We start from the raw sequence: 17,270 nt of genomic DNA, 5'->3' as shown, positions 1-17,270 counted from the left end.
CCGGACGTGGGGGGGTCCGTGGTCACTGAGAAAAGTCTCCAAGCTCCATGCTCACGGGAGGGAACACAGGTTCCTCTAGTGCGGAGAGAAGCTGGAAGCTGCTGTTCTCCCTCTGAAGGCTTGTCCACGGCTTTTTAAAGCCTTACCGCCCCCCCCTTCAAGATCTGAAATTCTCAGCTCTGTGGCGTCTCAGGAACACTTCACCTGAGATTCTTCATCTTTCTCTCCACAAGCAACCCCCTGCGTGTCCTCCCTTCCCCCTGAGCCCTGTGCCGATGGAGGCTGGTTTCGGCCGTGGCTGGCGGGAAGGGCCTGCGGCCTCTCGCTGGCTTTTTAGGACAGTCGTGTCTGCACGGCGCCTCCCACGCGGCGAGGCCGCGGTCCTCTGCCTGTTGAAAGAGCGGCTCCGAGTTCTGTCTCCGGGGCCGACTGTGCCGTCAGACCCACGTGGCTGCCTTTCCTTTTTAACCGCGTTCCCTTGGACTGGGAAAACTGCCCTCCCGCCAGCGAGGCGGGAGGGGCCGCGGCCGCTGCCAGCTGCAGGCGCCAAAGGCGGTTTGCTGTCCAGGCCGGCGGGAGCTTCGCGGGAAACCGTGCCAGCGAGAGAGTGGGGCTGAGCCACTCGGGCGGACGGACAGACGCGGGGCAGGTGCGGGAAGCCGCAGCTTGTTAGGGGCCGTGGGGCGTCGAGAGCCTGTGAGGCGTGAGTCCTGGCAGCTGCGCAGATCAGGGCGGCCGGAGAGAGCTCCCGAGGGTGGCGATGGGCACGTCCAATCCTCGGCACCGTGCAGCGGGCACCCCAAGCTGGCTGCTCATCCTTCCAGCCCCGAGCCCCATTTCCTCCTCGTGTGGACGGGGGTGCTTGGGGACCTGAGCTCTTCTTGTCTCTCAAAGCCACGGCGCAGTCACGGCTTTGGCTTGGCGCCTGCTCTGACCCGCCGCGTGCACTCCAGCCGAAAGCCAGATAGAGACGGAGCCACTGCCCGTGGCCTGGGTGCCACAGCCGAGTGAGGCCAGCAGGCGAGGCTGTCCAAGCTGAGAGCGGGCGGAGCTGCGGGAGGCACCGGGTGTTGTTTTCTACGGGGAAGGAATGGCCCTGGAGGGGGGGTGGCCTCGTCTCAGCGACACAGGAGGCACATAGGACGCTGGATGTAGTGCTTGTCCACCACGTATGACCGTCAGACCTCGGCGAGCACCTTCCTTGGGCCGTGGTCTTACCTGGAGGCAGCAAGGGGCCCTGAGCCCCAGCCCCGTGGCTGCGAGGACCTCCCTGCACACGGTGAGGCCGGACGCGGGAGGTGGTAGGACAGTGAGGGAGGTGAGCCCAGGGCCCAGTCCGGGCTGTATTTATGGACCCCCCTGTGGGCCACGTACCCCTTAAAGGCTCCTGCTTCAGTGTCATCACTAACTGTCCCTGGAGCAGCTGTTGGAGCCCGTCTTCCACCCCAGGTCTGCAGGACAGTGGAGCCCAGGGCCGCCCGCTGTGCACCTGCCTCCCCGCTGTGGCTGGAGCAGAGCCCGAGAAAGGGGCTGAAACGGTGGTGGGAGCAGCAGACGGCGCCCCAAACCCCTTCGCTGACCGTCCGTTACCACTTCAGGGGGCTCAGGCTTGAAACCTGAGCTTGGGGCCATTTAGCGGCTTCAGGAGGACGTGTCTTTGGTGCACGTGAAGGAGGGAACCCAGCCTGAGCGTGGGGACCTGCCCCCGGCATGGCGGTCGGTGCAGGGCCGGGGTGCCCTGGCGCCCGGGCGGCGAGTCTCTGTCTTTTCAAGGCTGGTGGACTCAGAGGGGCCTCGGCAGCCTTTCCATTGTCCAAAACCGTGGCTGGGCCTGAGGGTGACCTTTCCCAAAGTGAAATCCTAACTTGGCCGTTACAGTCGGACTGCTTTCCAAAGAACCGAATCGTCACTACACCACACACAGCGCTGACTCGGGTGACGCGATGTGATGGTAGACAATTACCCTGACCTGGCTCTCCTTTCCTTTTTCCTTATTTTAAAGAAAAACCATATATTAAAAAGGCAGTATGTTTGTTCCACGAAACGAACCGATAAAACGTTATGAGTTGGGTCACATGTAGTTGGGAAATTATTATCAATAAAACAATTTAGATAAATATAGCTCTACCTGTTAGCTTTTTAAAGAAGGAAGCCTCATTAATACTGAGTTTACTTTTTAAAAAAATGTGTTTTGATTGATTTCAGAGAGAGGAAGAGAGAGGGAGAGAGAGAGAAACATCAGTGATGAGAGTCACTGATCGGCCGCCTCCTGCACCCCCCCGGCTGGGCATCGGGCCCGCATCCCGGGCATGCGCCCCGACCGGGAATCCAACCAGTGGCCTCTTGGTGCCTGGGATGAAGCCCAAGTACTGAGCCACACCGGCCGGGCCTGAGTTTGCTTTTTAGAGGAGTATTTGCCCATATTGATGAGCTGAAAGTCCTATCGCTGCTCTTTCACAGGAACCAGCTGTCGGCTGTTGTGTAGGCTTCTGTGAGCCGCTGGCTTGGTTTTGACTGGGACGGTTCTCTTTTGAAAGCACTGCGTTTGTGATGCTTTATTTAAAGTCCCCCAGGCACGGGCGCACTGGACTGCGGCGCCCACGTTCCGGGCGCGCACCGAATCCTGGGCACTCTGCCCCTCAGAAAAAAATCTTTGCCCATTTCCCTGAGCAGCTGGGCGGTCAGGGCGAACGGAGAGGCACAGTTACGGATGGGATGGGAGCCTGGAGCGTAATTGGGCACATACGTCAAGTGCGACAACTCTCCATAGTCTGGTTTTAATTTTGTCTGTTAAATTACTCACATGAACACTTTCACGAGTTTAGCCATGAATTTTTGATTGGTGCTGACTCAAGGCTACAAATTATCTTAGCCCCTTATTTTCCCCATTTATATCCAATTAACATGTGCGGGGAGGTGAGAAAATTTATTTTTCTTAATATGAGCAAAGCCCCTCCCCCCCAAAGCTTCCTGAGCCTCTGATGAGCATTTACTGTGATGGGAGGTCGACACTACATCTGTTCTGGCAGTTTAGTAGGTACAGTAATAATAATCCTGTCACCTGGCGGGAAAATGTTCTAGGTCTTTATTTCATAACCGAGGGAAGTGACATTCAGAGAGGGTAGGTCATTTTCCAGAAGTCACACAGCACGTTGGTGGCTGAGGCTCGATTCCAATCCAGGTCGGTGTGGATGGAAAGATGAGATTTTCCCCAGTCAGGCCCTGGGCGCAGGGTCACAGAATCAGGGCTGGGGGGCCCTAGGTGCAGGGTCACAGAGCCGGGGCTGGGGGGCCTTAGGTGCAGGGTCACAGAGCCGGGGCTGGGGGGCCTTAGGTGCAGGGTCACAGAGCCGGGGCTGGGGGGCCCTGGGTGACTCAGGCTTCATGTCCTTGTCCCTGCAGACGGCGCCCCTGCCAGCACCCTGACCCAGGTGTCCGCCCTGCTGACCAAGCGGCTGTGCGGCGCACGCCGGGCCTGGCGGGGCTCGCTCTGCGTCCTGCTGCTTCCTGTCCTCTTTGTGGCCTTGGCCATGGGCCTGTTCATGGTGAGGCCTCTGGCCGTCGACTACCCTCCCCTCCAGCTGACACCCGGCCACTACGGGGAAGCCGAAACCTACTTCTTCAGGTAAGACGCTCACTCGATCAGGGAAGGACTGTGCTTTCCCCTTTACTAGAAAGCATGACCACAGCCTCGATGCTTTAGGAGTTTCGGGTACACGTGTGTTTCCACTATTGTGGGGCCTCGTTCACCCGGGTCAGCTCCGGGCAGCTCTGGCTCCTCCCAGGGCCTGTCTCTGGGCAGGTGAGGCCGGCCTGGCCTCCAAGCTCCTGTTGCTGGGCACCTGCAGCTCCCCAGGGCCACCAGGTCCCCTCCGGGAAAGGGGACCCAGTGCCACTGGCTGACGTGTCACGGGCCCGGCCACACCAGCCCAAGGCCTGGAGCAGGAACTGGGAGGAACTGGGAGGCTGGGTCTCTGCATAGAGCTGACGAACCTCCGCTCCCTCTTCGCTCCCGAGCTCTCCGGGCTCAGGCGCAGGAAGGCGTCTGCCCTGCAGCGCAGCTGGTCCTCGACTCCTTGGGGGGGACCTGGGGAGGCTGAGGTCAACCTCACCTGGGTGCTGTCCTTCGGAGGATGGGTCCTTCCTGGCCCCCGGCCCCCGCTCTGCAGCTGATTTCATCCGTACGCTGCCGGGACAATAGGGAAGCGACCCCCCCCCCCCCCCGTGGACTCTGCAGGCAGAGCCTGAGACCCCCCCCAGGCCAGCTGCTCCTCAGCAGGGAAGCTGGGAGCCGTGGGGGCAGGAGGAGCCAGGCGGTTACTCTCCTCCCGGAAGCCCCTGGTCCTCCAGGCTGGTTGAGCTCCGTCTGCACCAGAATCACCGGGGAAGGGGGGCTAGTCAGCAGCACAGGGGCCCCTGAGGATGGGGCTCGGGGACGAGCCCGTGTCCAGCCAGGCTGCTGGGTCGCTGGTGGGCGCTGCACTTGGAGAAGCTGGAGAGAGGGCAGTGGGGGCCCGTCTGGGAGCTGCCCCGGGAATCACAACGAGGCCCCGATTCCCAGCCCAGGGTCTGCTGAGGGCGACTCCACCCGCCTCTCACGGCACCTTGAACGCAGCCCCCGCCGCCCAGTGGGAACGAGCATTCGCGTTTTATGGCAACAGGGACAATTTAAAGCCAGTCTGTTGTGTTTTTCGTGTCTGTTTTTTTTTTTTAAACAGCGACCTTTAGACCGAAACAAACAAAAAAAAAATAGTAAAAAGTAACCCATAACTTTAAATCTTGCTCTTCGTAATTACTCCAAGTAAACTACTTTATGGATCAATATATATGTTTTCCTTCAGAAGAAGCATTTTAAACTTTTATATTTGTTCTTGGGTTAATAGGTCAAAAGAGGGCGGCCTGGAGAATTTCCACAGATGTCACAAATAGTGTTTTCTTTTTATGGGAACATTTCAGTGGGAAACGTGTCTCTTTCCTGGGAAAGCGTTTTCTCATTTGTCAGAAACTCGAAAGCTGTGTGTGCAGGGGGGTCACTCCGCCCCCGTACGGGACATAACTCCTCTGTAAACGCCAGTGTTTTTCATCGTCGGGTATTTCTGGCCGTAGCCTCAGGGAATCATATTAGACCAGCTATAAACCATGTTGACTTTGACAATCAAAAACCCAGTTCTTTTTATCAGCAGAGGTGGGTTTATTTGGGACCAGCAGAGAATTACAGGTGGGGATAAAGATGCTACAGTAAACCTGTGATGCAGCCCCGGCCGGTGTGCTCAGTGGTTAGAGCTTCGGCCTGTGGCCCGAAGGGTCGTGGGTTCGATTCCAGCCAAGGGCACGTGCCTGGGTTGCAGGTTCGATCCCCGGCCCCAGTCAGGGCGAGTGAGGGAGGCAGCCCATCGATGCGTCTCTCTCACATCGACCTTTCTCTCCCTCTGTCTCTCCCCCTACGTCCCTCCCTTCCACTCTCTCTAAGAAACAATGGGAAAAATATCCTCGGGTGAAGATTAAAAAAAGCCACACACAAAACTGTGATGCGAGGTCTGGACAGTCGTCGCTCTAGTTCGTCCATAAACGCGATCATTCCGAATTTAAATCAACTACAATGGGCCCTGCTCCCAGTCAGCCCAGCTGACAGAGGTTCCATCCAGCGTCGTTTGCTTTGCCTTTTCTGACGTAAAGACGTTTCCTACACGGAGTTTGTTCCCACAGCTCCCCGACTAGGACCCTGTGTCTCGTTCCGGGTGCATCTCCCACAAGGAGGCTCGGCGCGGGCGGCCCTGGTTCTCAGCCGCGCTGCTGAACCACTGATTCACTTACGAGACCTGGGCCAGAGAAATAAAGACTGTAGTTCAGCGCGTGCCCAATGCACACTCAGGGTCCTGCGCTAGGGCTTCCCCACGAGCAAATGCTGTTTAAGACAGTTCACGTATAAAAACGAAATCCACATGGACACGAGCCGTGGTTTTTTTGCAGAACAAACGTGTAACAGAACAAACGTTCAAGCCAAACCAGAGCACCGTTAGCAGAATATTTGCATAGATTTTAATATGTTAACACGATGTAATGTTTTGCAGCCTTTGAAACTCATTTTAAAAACTCATGCAAAAATGCCAAAGACGGGGATAGCACCACATTAAGTGAAAAGATGAGAGGATAACCTCCCGGGAGGCAGGTGTGCACAGGTGCCCATCTGCGGTGGCAAAGCTGTGCGTTGAAGGAATTCCCTGTCTCCTCGCTGGTTTGGCTTTACCGTAAAACTGAACAATTTGCTCGCTCTGTATGAGCTGCTAGGAATCCGGACCAGCCCGACGCGGGCGCGCTGTGAGGTCAGTCCCTGCCCTGCGACCTCTGGCTGATTCGAACCCCGTCATCTCGAGTCCTTTCTCTCCTGACAGCAGCAGTGAGAGCGATGGCATGGGGCTCACCCACGTGCTTCTGCGCCAGTTCGAAGACAAGGAGCTGCTCTGTGCCACCCCGAACCCGGACCTGTGAGTACCAGCTGCCCTCTGCACAGGCGTCTCCTCCAACCAGTGACCCACAGGCCGGAGACGTCCCGTCGTGGTTTGTGTTCAGGTGACAAGTTCACGTTCCACGAAGTGAACACCTGCCAACCGAGCTGGTCAGTGCTGAACAGACCTGAGGCGACTGGCCTCCTAAAATGACCCGAGATAAGCTATGTAATTGTCCCTTTCCGTCCTCGGCAAACACATGGCTTATATTATTGCAAAAATCATTAATCAATAATTAATAGCATCCTGCTTCTTATAATAAAACCCAAAGCTAAAACATTAACTAGCAATCACATAGGAAGTATGTATTACCTGTCATTTACTTTTAGGGAAAACTTGCACATGTGGAAATATTAGCTATACTTTTTTTTTTTTAACTTAAGGGACTTGAGTCAGTGACTTCAGTTTGGGAGTGAATTACATTGACTATTTTCTTCCTTGGATTTGAAAATGATCCTATAGACGTGACCTTTTTAGAGAGACTGGAAGGGAGGGAGGGAGGGGGAGAGAGAGAGAAACATCGATGTGAGAGAGACACATTGACTGGGTGCCTCCTGAACATGCCCGACTGGGCTGGGGATGGAACCTGCAACCCGGGTACATGCCCTTGACCGGGAACCGAATCTGTGACCCCTTGGTCTGCGGGCCGATGCTCTAACCACTGAGCACACCAGCCAGGGCTCCCTGACTGTTATGTACTGAGGATCTACATCAGCCACAGCAACCAGGGTACCGATGGGATACAGCTCTGGTCTCAGGACTTAGTGGCTCTGGGTGGAGCAAATGGGAAAAGTGATAAAAACCATTATGACATATGAAGGACAATAGTGTATGTTCTTAAGCCATAAACGTAAAACCCAGACAATAATGCGATGCTGGGAATATCTTTCTCTGATTTATGGTGACACTCTGCCCATTCGTCACGGGGGCCTTTAGCTGCAGGCTGGATAGCTGCTGTTAATGGCCTCAGTGAGGAAGGATTAATAGAAACTTAATTATGTTGTTTCCCTTTAGTCTTCTCCTGAAAGACAAAGTAATTACGTTAACTAAGTAAGAGCTTCTCCGTGATGCTTTCATTCCTCTGCTCCCGAAACGAGCAGGATGTGAAATCGTCTGCGGAGGGGAAACCGAAGGTGGCCTGGGCCCCGTCCGTCCTGGCCCAGCATTGCCGCAAAGACAGGGCAGCTGGCAGGAAAGAGACGTTTCTTTATCTGGTCTCTCAAGAGGGATAAACGGGTAGAATCAATGCCAAGGACAGCAGGACACATCCCAAATTCTGTCCCGACCGCGATTTCGCTTCTCGGTTCTGTCGCAGGAGTGGCTGTGGCCCCCAAACTCCCCTCAGCCCCCGGCCCAGCCTGCCGACCGCCCTCAGCATCTCTCCATTTACTTTGTAAAATCCAGGGAGTCTGTCCTTAGCTTACTCCTGTTTTGTAACAATTTCTACCCTTTTTCTTGGTCTAAATAACATAAGGCCAGGCTGTGGGTCTCCCTCAGACAAGGGCACCGTGAATACTTCCATTAATAGTAATTTATGTCCATGTTGCACAAACAACCGTTGGTTACTAAGGTCCCAGAGTGAAGGAAATGTTTTTATTTAAAACAAGAGAGTTTCCTTCTATTAGTGTAAAGTATCATTGAATCCAACAATATCTATGTTTTTCCTTCCTGGTGGACTTTAGCAATCACTCGATTATTGATTAGAGAAAACATCTGATTTTATTTTTATTTATTATTATTTTTAATCTCACCCGAGGATTTTTTCCATTGCTTTTCAGAGAGAGTGAGAGGGGGAGAGAGAGAAACATCGATGTGATAGAGGCACATCGATTGGTTGCGTCCCACACTTGCCCCAACCAGAGCTGGGGGTCGAGCCTGCAACTGAGGAACGTGCCCTTGGCTGGAATCGAACCCAGGACCCCTCAGTCTGCAGGCCGACGCTCTAACCACTGAGCCAAACCGGCCGGGGCCAGAGGGAACATTTGAAATGGCAGATTACATTCTGCTCACTGGCTGATTTTCTGCTAAGATGCTCTGGGGGCCATCGGGGAGGCTGTGCACTGACCCTCCGGGCCCTGCTCCTCTCACACGGACGGCACACAGCTCGCAGCCTGAGTCCTCACCGGTCCCCGCGCTGTTCCCGCAGGACGAACTCCTCCTGTTGGCACACGGACCCCTTGTCTCGCCTGGAGGCCCAGGGTTCCTGCGGCTGCCTGGTAGGTCTCTGTCATGGTCTTATTTTTCTTGAAAGTCTAAACCTGAAATAACAGTAGTGTTTACCTCATTTATAAATTCTCTGGTCTTGTAAACACAGCGAGCCTCTGTGGCTTTGGTTTACTGGATGGGCTGCTGCTTGGAGAAGTTTCATTTCATTCCACAAAGTGAACATTTACACGTCGCAGGTGTTACACGGGCCCCACCGCGGCCTCCCTCCTTCACTCGCCGCAGTTACTGACAAGGACACTAGATTCGCCCTCGGGGAGAAATCTCCCAACATTTCAAGGCGGGATGACAGGGCTCTCGTCATAGTATTTATTTGAGTTCTGAGGACTGGATGTTAAGTTTTAAAAATAGTTTTTAATTGATTTCAGAGAGAGGAAGGGAGAGGGAGAGAGAGAGAAACATCCATGATGAGAGTCATTGATTGGCTGCCTCCTGCACGCCCCCCGCCGGGGATGGAGCCCCGCAGGCCGGGCGTGAGGGCTGGATATTAAAAGCTAAGATGCCACCTCGGTCTTCTGACTGTGGCTGATTCCCACTGAAACACGGGCATAGACATCCTACTACTAAACAGGGCCGCAGCTGCCCGGAGTGCCCAAACTTACACATAGCGAAGCATGTGCGGTTCCCAAACACAGTTGATGCAAAGGGCCCAGTGGGATCCTGGTGTCATTCTCAGATGTAGGCGACTCCTGACGAAATGTGAGCATGCAGCACATATAATTTAGTAAAAACCGAATGCCTTAGACAGCCATGCTTAGTTAAAGGTACCGTCAGTAACCTGCTTGCTTGTGGGCTATAAATAAGTTTCTACGTTCTCTCCTTGCAAACAATTACAGACCTGTCCAAACGCAAGTGCCCGGGCCTCCTACCTGACCAACCGCCTGGGCCACACGCTGCTGAACCTCTCGGCCGTCCGCCTGGAGGAGTACCTGCTGCTGCCCAGTGAGAAACCCAGGTGGGTGCGAACCTGCCCCGGGCACCGCTGTGCAGAGCCTGTTCTTTCAAATGCAACGTTCTCAGGATGTGAAAAGTCTCATAAAAGTCCCAGCAAAAGCTATGGGGGTAACAGGCCCCCGACTGCTGATGTGCCCTGGTCGGCTGCACCCGCGGGCGTGGGGGCAGGTGGTCAGCGGCTAGTGGAGCGAGGTCCCTTCAGACCCCTCCTCTCCGCCGCACCCCGAGGCCGCTGTGTCTCCCAGCTCCTCGCGGGCTGCTCTGGGAGGGCGTTTGTGTCGTGCGAATTCCCTGAGCCTCGGGGATCTCGATGGGGCAAAAGGGGTGCTTCCCGGGGCTCTACATCGCGGCCACTGCTGCTGTGCCCCCAGAGCCAGGCAGTTTTGCACTAACACTAAAGAAGCAGGAGGGGAGCCCGGCCGGCGTGGCTCAGAGTTTGAGCGTCGACCTATGAACCGGGAGGTCAGGGGTCGATTCCTGGTCAGGGCCCAGGCCCGGGTCGGGCTCCATCCCCAGCAGGCCGCGTGCAGGGCTCTCTCTCATCATTGGTGTTTCTCTCTCTCTCCCTCCCTCTCCCTTCCTCTCTCTGAAATCAATAAAAACATATTTTAAAAATCAGAAGCAAGAGCAGGGGGACAGAGCAGTGCGAGGCAGGGCAGCTGGGAAGCGGGTCCCGCCAGGTGGTTGGGATCAGCTGATCTGCAGGGGAAACGGCCGTTAACGAAAATAATTAGAGAGCTGGTCGCCCCAGCCATGCCCTCCTGCCCCGGGCGGGTGTTTCCTGACAAGGTGGTAGGTTCTGAGCAGCACGCTTTCGAGGCCGCAGCCTCGCCCCGACCCCCACACGGGCAGTGCCCTCCCTGGACGCCCGCCCTGTGTGCCGGCGGCTTCCTGGGTGGCCCCGTCCCCCACGGGATGCTCAGCGGCTGCCCTTCGGGGTCACAGGTCGTCATAACCAGTGCGGTGGTGCCGGTGCCCTCGGCCGGGGGCCCCCGCAGTAAAGCCCTAACGCCCGTCCGCCGTTTCCAGGCTCGGAGGCTGGTCTTTCGGAGCTCGAGCCCCGGATCCAGGACACGGTGCTGATTCGAGTGTGTCAGAGCCAAGAAACCTGGCAAAGGTAACGGCCTGTGTTTGTTTGTTTCTCCTGTTCCAGGAAGTATTTAGGGAGACTCGGTATCCAGACACGTCCGTGGGCTCAGGAGGAACCAAGTCAAATCCCGGTGTTTGCTCCTGTGGAGTGAAAGCGTTTCTACTGAACAGGCCCTTGAAAGAGGAAATAATTTTCCTTCAGCGCGCGTAGCAAATGGTTACTGTTGTTTACGATCTGAATTCACCCGACACACCTAACGCACCTGAGAAGGTGATCAGTTTGTGCCGACCCGTCAGGACCACCAGCAGCATCCCCGGTTCCCCTGGGGGCCGGACTCTTCCCCACATGCTGACATTCCCGACCCGCCAGGACCCAGGGCCCGGGGTGGCCCGGGGACGGCGCAGACACAGTGACTGGCAGGATTTCTCCAGGGCCTGCGGGACTGTCATCTCCCGCGGCGTCACGGAGCAGGGGCGGGCAGGGATGAGGAGCGGCGGAGGAAGGACGCCTCTGTCCCCCGAGGGACTCAGAAGTGCTGAGTCACGGCAGAGGCTGTCTCGGGGGAGCCCCGGCTCAGCCTGCAGGCGGGGAGACACGACCAACTCCAAGCTTCAGTCCCTGCGACTGGGACACAGTTTGGGGGTGTCCCGCCTGAGAAAGAAACGAGGAAAGAGCAGGTCCTGGGGGTGGTGAGGCTGCTGGTCAGCTGGCCACGTGAGGGATGAAATACGGTCCATCCGCGTGAGCCCGGGAGGCAGGCCCCTCGCTGCTTTCGTGGCTCCAGGGAGCCTGGAAAAGCTCATCAGGATTAGGGCTGTGGGTGCTGGCGTTTCCCTGTGTGATCCCGGGAGAAGTTTTTAACAGTCGTATTTCACAATCTAATCCCTGATAAAAGTCTCAACATTCACACTGCACAGTGTAATCCTGGAAGAAAATGTGGACGGACGTATTTCACGATGTAATCCCCGACGAAACACTGTGGCTGTGCAGACTGCTCAGCAATCCTCCCTCAGCCGGCACCACCGGGGAGGAGATTTATCCCTCGATACGAAAACATCAAGATTCGTAGCTTGATAGAAAAATACCCTAAAATGCATCTGCTGGTTTTTTGATCATAGGATGTGGCTGTTATTAGAATATGCCAAGTTAGTAGGGGAAACCTGTCCATTTCCTCTAAGAATCTTTTAGCCTTTTACTTTGGCCTTTAGGGAACATTCATAAGATGTTGTCCAATTTTCAGTCTTTCCGAAGAGAAAATAGAAAATTTTCATAGGCGCAGGCTTACTATGAATTAAGCTCATTGTGGGGTAGGCCGTGGCTCACGTGGCTCACGGAAGCTCTGTGAGTTGTTTCATTCCCGCCTGGAGTGTTTACCTTGTTCAAGCAAAACACTCGATACATTGTATCCACTTCAGATAAAAGGTTCGGCCGCCCGGGGGAGGGGCTGTCTGTCAGCAGGTCTGGGCCGGAGCCTGCCGGTTGGTTGGTTCACTAACTTCTTCTAGACACCGGCCAGCCTTCCACCGGGAGAATATTTTTAAAAAATTCTGCTTACAATATTAATATTTTGAAACATGGACACTGATGGTTCAATTAGCACTTTTATGCTCCCAATTACCCCAACTTTAATAACGCTGTCCGTCTTCTCTTTTCTCCTCCGACTCCCTCCCCCCAGGCGGGGAGCCTGCTTTACGCTCTGAGCTCAGCACACGTGCAGTTCCATTTATTTTAAGAAATAATGTTCCACATTCAGTTATTAATTTGAAAGTAATCTTTTTTTTTTTCTGGTCACTTTCCCCACTTTTAATTTGCAGGTCAAATTTCATTAGCTTACCAACCGAGACAGAAAAAAAAAATGATGGGTTTAAGTTCTTTTTCTCGCTGTGGGGATATAATTATAGAGCAACATTCGCGTTTGTTCTGGGGAGAATGAATCTATTTTTAGCTGTGAATTATGTGCTTGAGATAGATGTGAAACGAGCGGACTGGAGTTTGCCGCTCGTGGCCGCCGCTCCGGGGCCTGCGTCCAGGTGCCGTCGAGGCCGACGGGCAGGCGCGCTCCTGTGCCCGGGAGAGCTGGCGAGCAGACCCGAGAGCGAGCCCACGGAGCCGTTGGGCTCTCTCCCTTCCAGGTGTGGTACAACCAGAAGGCCTTCCACTCCCTCCCCTCCTACCTGAACCACCTGAACAACGTCATCCTGTGGAGGCTCCTGCCGCCTGGCGCGGACTGGAGACGGTATGGTAAGGCCGTGTCTCCCGCCCCGTCACCCGCTGCCTGCAGAGGTCAACGCTTTTACGGGCGGGAGACGCAGACACCCACCCGTTTCTAACTACACCCAAAGTCCCAGGCCCTACTTGTCTTATTTGTGTCATTCCATGGTTGTTTTTAATTTTTATTTTTAAACTAAGGAAATCTGAGCAAAGGATGGACTTTTTATTTTTATTTTTTTATATGTTTTGATTGATTTCAGAGAGAGGGAGAGAGAGAAACATCAGTGATGAGAGTTATTGATCGGCTGCCTCCTGCGCGCCCCCTACTGGGGATCGAGCTGCAACCCGGCCTGGGCCCTGCCCGGGAATCGAACCAGCGACCTCCTGGATCCCAGGCCGATGCTCCAACCCCTGAGCCTCGCCGGCCGGGCTCTGTCATTAAATGTTTTTGCCTCCCTGGAATTGTGACCTCACCTGTGCGGTGGAGGGAGTGGGCGACGTGAGAGTTCTCACCTCACTAGCAGCATCTTACGAAAGCAGGACCAGTCCCTCCTCTCAGGGCAGGATGCCCGGGGTCTGTGGCAGACTCTGCAGGCGTCAGCCAGGGCTTCTGCACACGGCTCCCGGGTTCTCAGGGGTCCCCAGGCTCTGCTCAGTCACACCTACGGGACTCCCTGCTCCTCTGTTGAAAGTTTGTTGACTTGAAAAACACATTTATTCTCAATCACCGAAACTCGAGCAGCATTTTATTTATGTGCAAATCTCATTCCTAATTTGGCCTGTGCATGCAGCCCTCTTGGGGCGGGGAGTTTGTGCAGGGAACTGGGAGCAGGAACATCCCGGCCCTGGGGGCAGGGGAGTTGCCACCACACACTGATCGAGGTCTCCCGTGTGCGGGGTCGGAACGGAAACGCCTCCTCACCTCCTGAGCTTCCCTTCCTCGGGCGTGGGCGGAGCTTGCGGCTGATCGTCCGTTGCCCTCCTCAGGAATAACGCTCTACAGTCACCCATACGGAGGGGCCTTGCTGAGCGAGGACAGGATGTGAGTCGCGGGGACGTGGGGAGGGTGAGCCAACTACGGGTGAAATCTTTGGGTTACGGGGGGGGGGTTGCTGCTTCTGCACTTGCCCTGGGGGAGCTGGCCCGCGGAGTGGGTGGCACAGAGGAGGGAAGAGGGGGGGCAATGGTGCTGCCTCGGGGGGTCGTGGAGGGACTGACGAGGGAGGGTTCCCGCTGCTCGCCGCGGGTCCCGCCCGCAGGCAGAGGCCCTGCTCTGTCCCCCGCCTGACCCGCCGTCTGTCGGCCCACAGCCTGGAGGGCATCCGGCAGTGCGGCGTCGCCCTCTGCATCCTGCTGGGCTTCTCTGTCCTGTCCGCCTCCATCGGGAGCTCCGTGGTCAGGGACAGGGTGACCGGCGCCAAGAGGCTGCAGCACATCAGTGGCCTGGGCTACGGCGCCTACTGGCTCACCCACTTCCTGTTCGACATGGTAGGGTGTGGGGTGAGCCCGGTGCCCCCCGGGCCCTGTTTAGGTCTGTGCGTGTGTGTGTGTGTGGTGCGGATATGGGTGTAGCATGTATGTATGTGTTTATGTGTGTGCATGTGTAGTGAGTGCATGTGTGTCTGTGTATGTGTGTCATGTGTGTGGGTGTATATGTGTGTGTGCATGCATGTCTGTGAGAAGGTGTGTGTTGTGTATGTGGCATGTGTAGTATGTTTAGTGTATGTGTGTGTGGTATGTTTAGTGTGTATGTGTGCATGTTTGTGAGCATGTATGTGAATGTGTGTGAAGGTGTGTATGTTTGTGTATGTGTGTGGCATGTGTAGTATGTTTAGTGTGTATGTGTGTATGTTTGTGAGCGTGTGTGTGAATGTGTGTGAAGGTGTGTATGTGTGTATGTGTGTGTGGCATGTGTAGTATGTTTAGTGTGTATGTGTGTATGTTTGTGAGCGTGTGTGTGAATGTGTGTGAAGGTGTGTATGTGTGTGTGTGTGTGGCGTGTGTAGTATGTTTAGTGTGTATGTGTGCATGTTTGTGAGCATGTGTGTGAAGGTGTGTGAAGGTGTGTATATGTGTATGTGTGTGTGGCGTGTGTAGTATGTTTAGTGTGTATGTGTGTATGTTTGTGAGCGTGTGTGTGAATGTGTGTGGTCCCATTTCGGGAGCTCTGGCACCTCAGACTATGAACACCAGAAGGGATCCTTTCACTGGCAGACACGTCCCAGGTGAAGTCCCCTCACTGTCACCAGCAGTCACCTGGCTGCTTCGTGAGAGGCGCTGACCAGCCTCAGGCTGCGGGCCTGGGGCACAGGGGCCTGTGCAGAGATGCGCGTTCTCGTCAGGAAGATCAGAAAATAAACAGCCACCTTTCACACGCTCTCTCCAAGGGGGTGGGGGGTGGGACAGATCATTAGAGGTGGCCTGTCACCTGCCGCTCTCCCGGGCCCCTGACCTGTGCCCCAGCCCTGGCTCGTCCTGTGTGTGCTCGGCTCTGACGGAAGCTTCCAGATCCCCACCCTCAGCCCTTCAGGAGACAACCCTGCAGCTTGTTCCTGGAGCTGAATCACAAACACACCTTCAGGGGCCAACACCTCTCTCACTGTCACTCACAGTGTCCATCCCATAGGACAGTGGCGTCTTGTTCTCATAAACACGACTGTCCGAGGTCGTAGGCTGTGACCTCAGCAGGGGAGGGAGGAGGGCCTGGCGCTCACCCGGCACCTGCCCCGTGCCAGGGGCTGCCCTGGCCGCTGGGACCTCAGGTCAGGCTCGTGCCTCTGACCCGCCTCAGAACTCAGCTCACTGTGCCCTTTTGAACACGCGGCTCGAATTTTACAATGTCTACGGGCCACACCTCAGCGCTCTCCACCTTTTAGGAGGTCCCTTTGTCTACTCAGGTCTCCCCAGCACCTGCCTGGTGAGTGTGACCCCCTGGGGGTTCCTGAAGGGACCCGCGGGATCCCCTGCCAGGTGGGGCCGGGATGGAGAGTCTGCGTTGTCGGCCCTCGAGCGATAGGTCTCAGCCCAGACTGAGGAACACTGGTCCTGGCCCCTCATCTCTGCTGAAGGACACACTCTCGGGTCAGGACAGGAAACTGCTTGTCCCTGACCCCTCCCCCCTTAGGGCAGGGCCAGCCACCGGGTCCTGGCTCACCTCTGTCCCCGAGCCGCACACTGCTGGCCGTTTAACGACTTGGTGACAACAGCTTCCCAAAGAGAAGGGGAGAGAGGACAAGCGCTTGCGGGGGCCACGCTTCCCGGACACCTGAGGCCCCTGTCCCGACTTGTGGACGCTGCCCCCTCCGTGTCCCCACACGGCTGTCCCTCCTGTTCGTCTGTGTTGTCTCCCCTCTTTGAAAGGACACCGGTCGATGGATTAGGGGACAGGCATGTCCTCCTTTTACCTGATTGCCCTTTACAAGCCCCCCCTCCGGGTGCACCTCCCAGTACCTCCTGAGGGGCTGAGGCGTCGGCAGGTGAATCTGGGGGACAGGGAACCCCCGGGCCGCGACTCTCCAGGGCCGGTGCCGCTGTGCGGAGCCCGTGAGGCGCAACATAAACACAGCGCAGTGGAAGCGGACATGAAAACCTGAGGCTGGGCAGGAACTCACGTGTCCGCGACGTCTCAGGCCCCTCTCCCTTTGCTTCCCAGCTCTCTTACCTGGTCTCCGCTGGCCTCTGCGTCGTTGTCGTCGCCGCCTTCGGGCTGCCAGCCTTCACCTCCCGGGAGAACCTGGCGGCCACGGCCCTGCTGCTGGCGCTGTTCGGGTGTGTGACGGGACCCGGCTGCACCATCGGGCCTGTTCCCTGAGGCGGGAAACCCCGGGGGGCTCCGAGCGGCTGTGGCTGCCTGAGCTCCTCTCCTCTCCTCTCAGGCAGTTACGTGGCTCCTGCAGGGACGCCTCTCGAGCGAGACGCCGAGCGCCCCCCGGAGGAGGCTGGGTGGCACGTGGGGGGCAGGCGGCCCTGCTCAGGGGGCCTCCCACTGCTGACAGACGGGCACCGGGGACCAACTCTCTCTTACCTTCACCGTGACGTTGGTCAGGGGCTCAGACGCCTCGTCCCCTGGGCTCTGAAGGTGCCCACGTGGACATTTTCTGGGAGCCCTGGGTCTGGGATGTGTTCTCTCTCCTACCACAGGAGTGGACTGGAAATGTTTTGTCCAACTTTTACCACTTTTTTCTCAGAGGGAAATGAAAAGGCCGAAGAGTCATTTTATAGGTTTCTCATCGATACGCACGAATCAGGGTTGCTGCCGGTGGCCCCAGATTGCGCTTTCTGTGTGT

General features: G+C 56.1%; 1 protein-coding gene across 1 annotated transcript in view; it reads left to right on the top strand.

Moving 5' to 3' along the window:
* Positions 1–17,270, top strand: part of ABCA13 (ATP binding cassette subfamily A member 13) — a 77,431-nt gene that overhangs the window by 42,573 nt on the left and 17,588 nt on the right. The window contains exons 27-36 of the mRNA XM_087820881.1: positions 1,637–1,733; positions 3,403–3,625; positions 6,396–6,485; positions 8,653–8,722; positions 9,566–9,684; positions 10,713–10,800; positions 12,906–13,014; positions 13,972–14,026; positions 14,295–14,472; positions 16,637–16,752. Coding sequence (XP_087677007.1) covers positions 1,637–1,733; positions 3,403–3,625; positions 6,396–6,485; positions 8,653–8,722; positions 9,566–9,684; positions 10,713–10,800; positions 12,906–13,014; positions 13,972–14,026; positions 14,295–14,472; positions 16,637–16,752 — 1,145 coding nt within the window. The remainder of the gene's footprint in view (positions 1–1,636; positions 1,734–3,402; positions 3,626–6,395; positions 6,486–8,652; positions 8,723–9,565; positions 9,685–10,712; positions 10,801–12,905; positions 13,015–13,971; positions 14,027–14,294; positions 14,473–16,636; positions 16,753–17,270) is intronic.

This window comes from Miniopterus natalensis, chromosome 10, assembly GCF_054644295.1.
Source record: "Miniopterus natalensis isolate mMinNat1 chromosome 10, mMinNat1.hap1, whole genome shotgun sequence".
In the NCBI taxonomy this organism is placed as follows: domain Eukaryota; kingdom Metazoa; phylum Chordata; class Mammalia; order Chiroptera; family Miniopteridae; genus Miniopterus; species Miniopterus natalensis.
The sequence above is the reverse complement of the archived record's forward strand: the minus strand, read 5'-3'. Positions and strand labels throughout refer to the sequence as shown.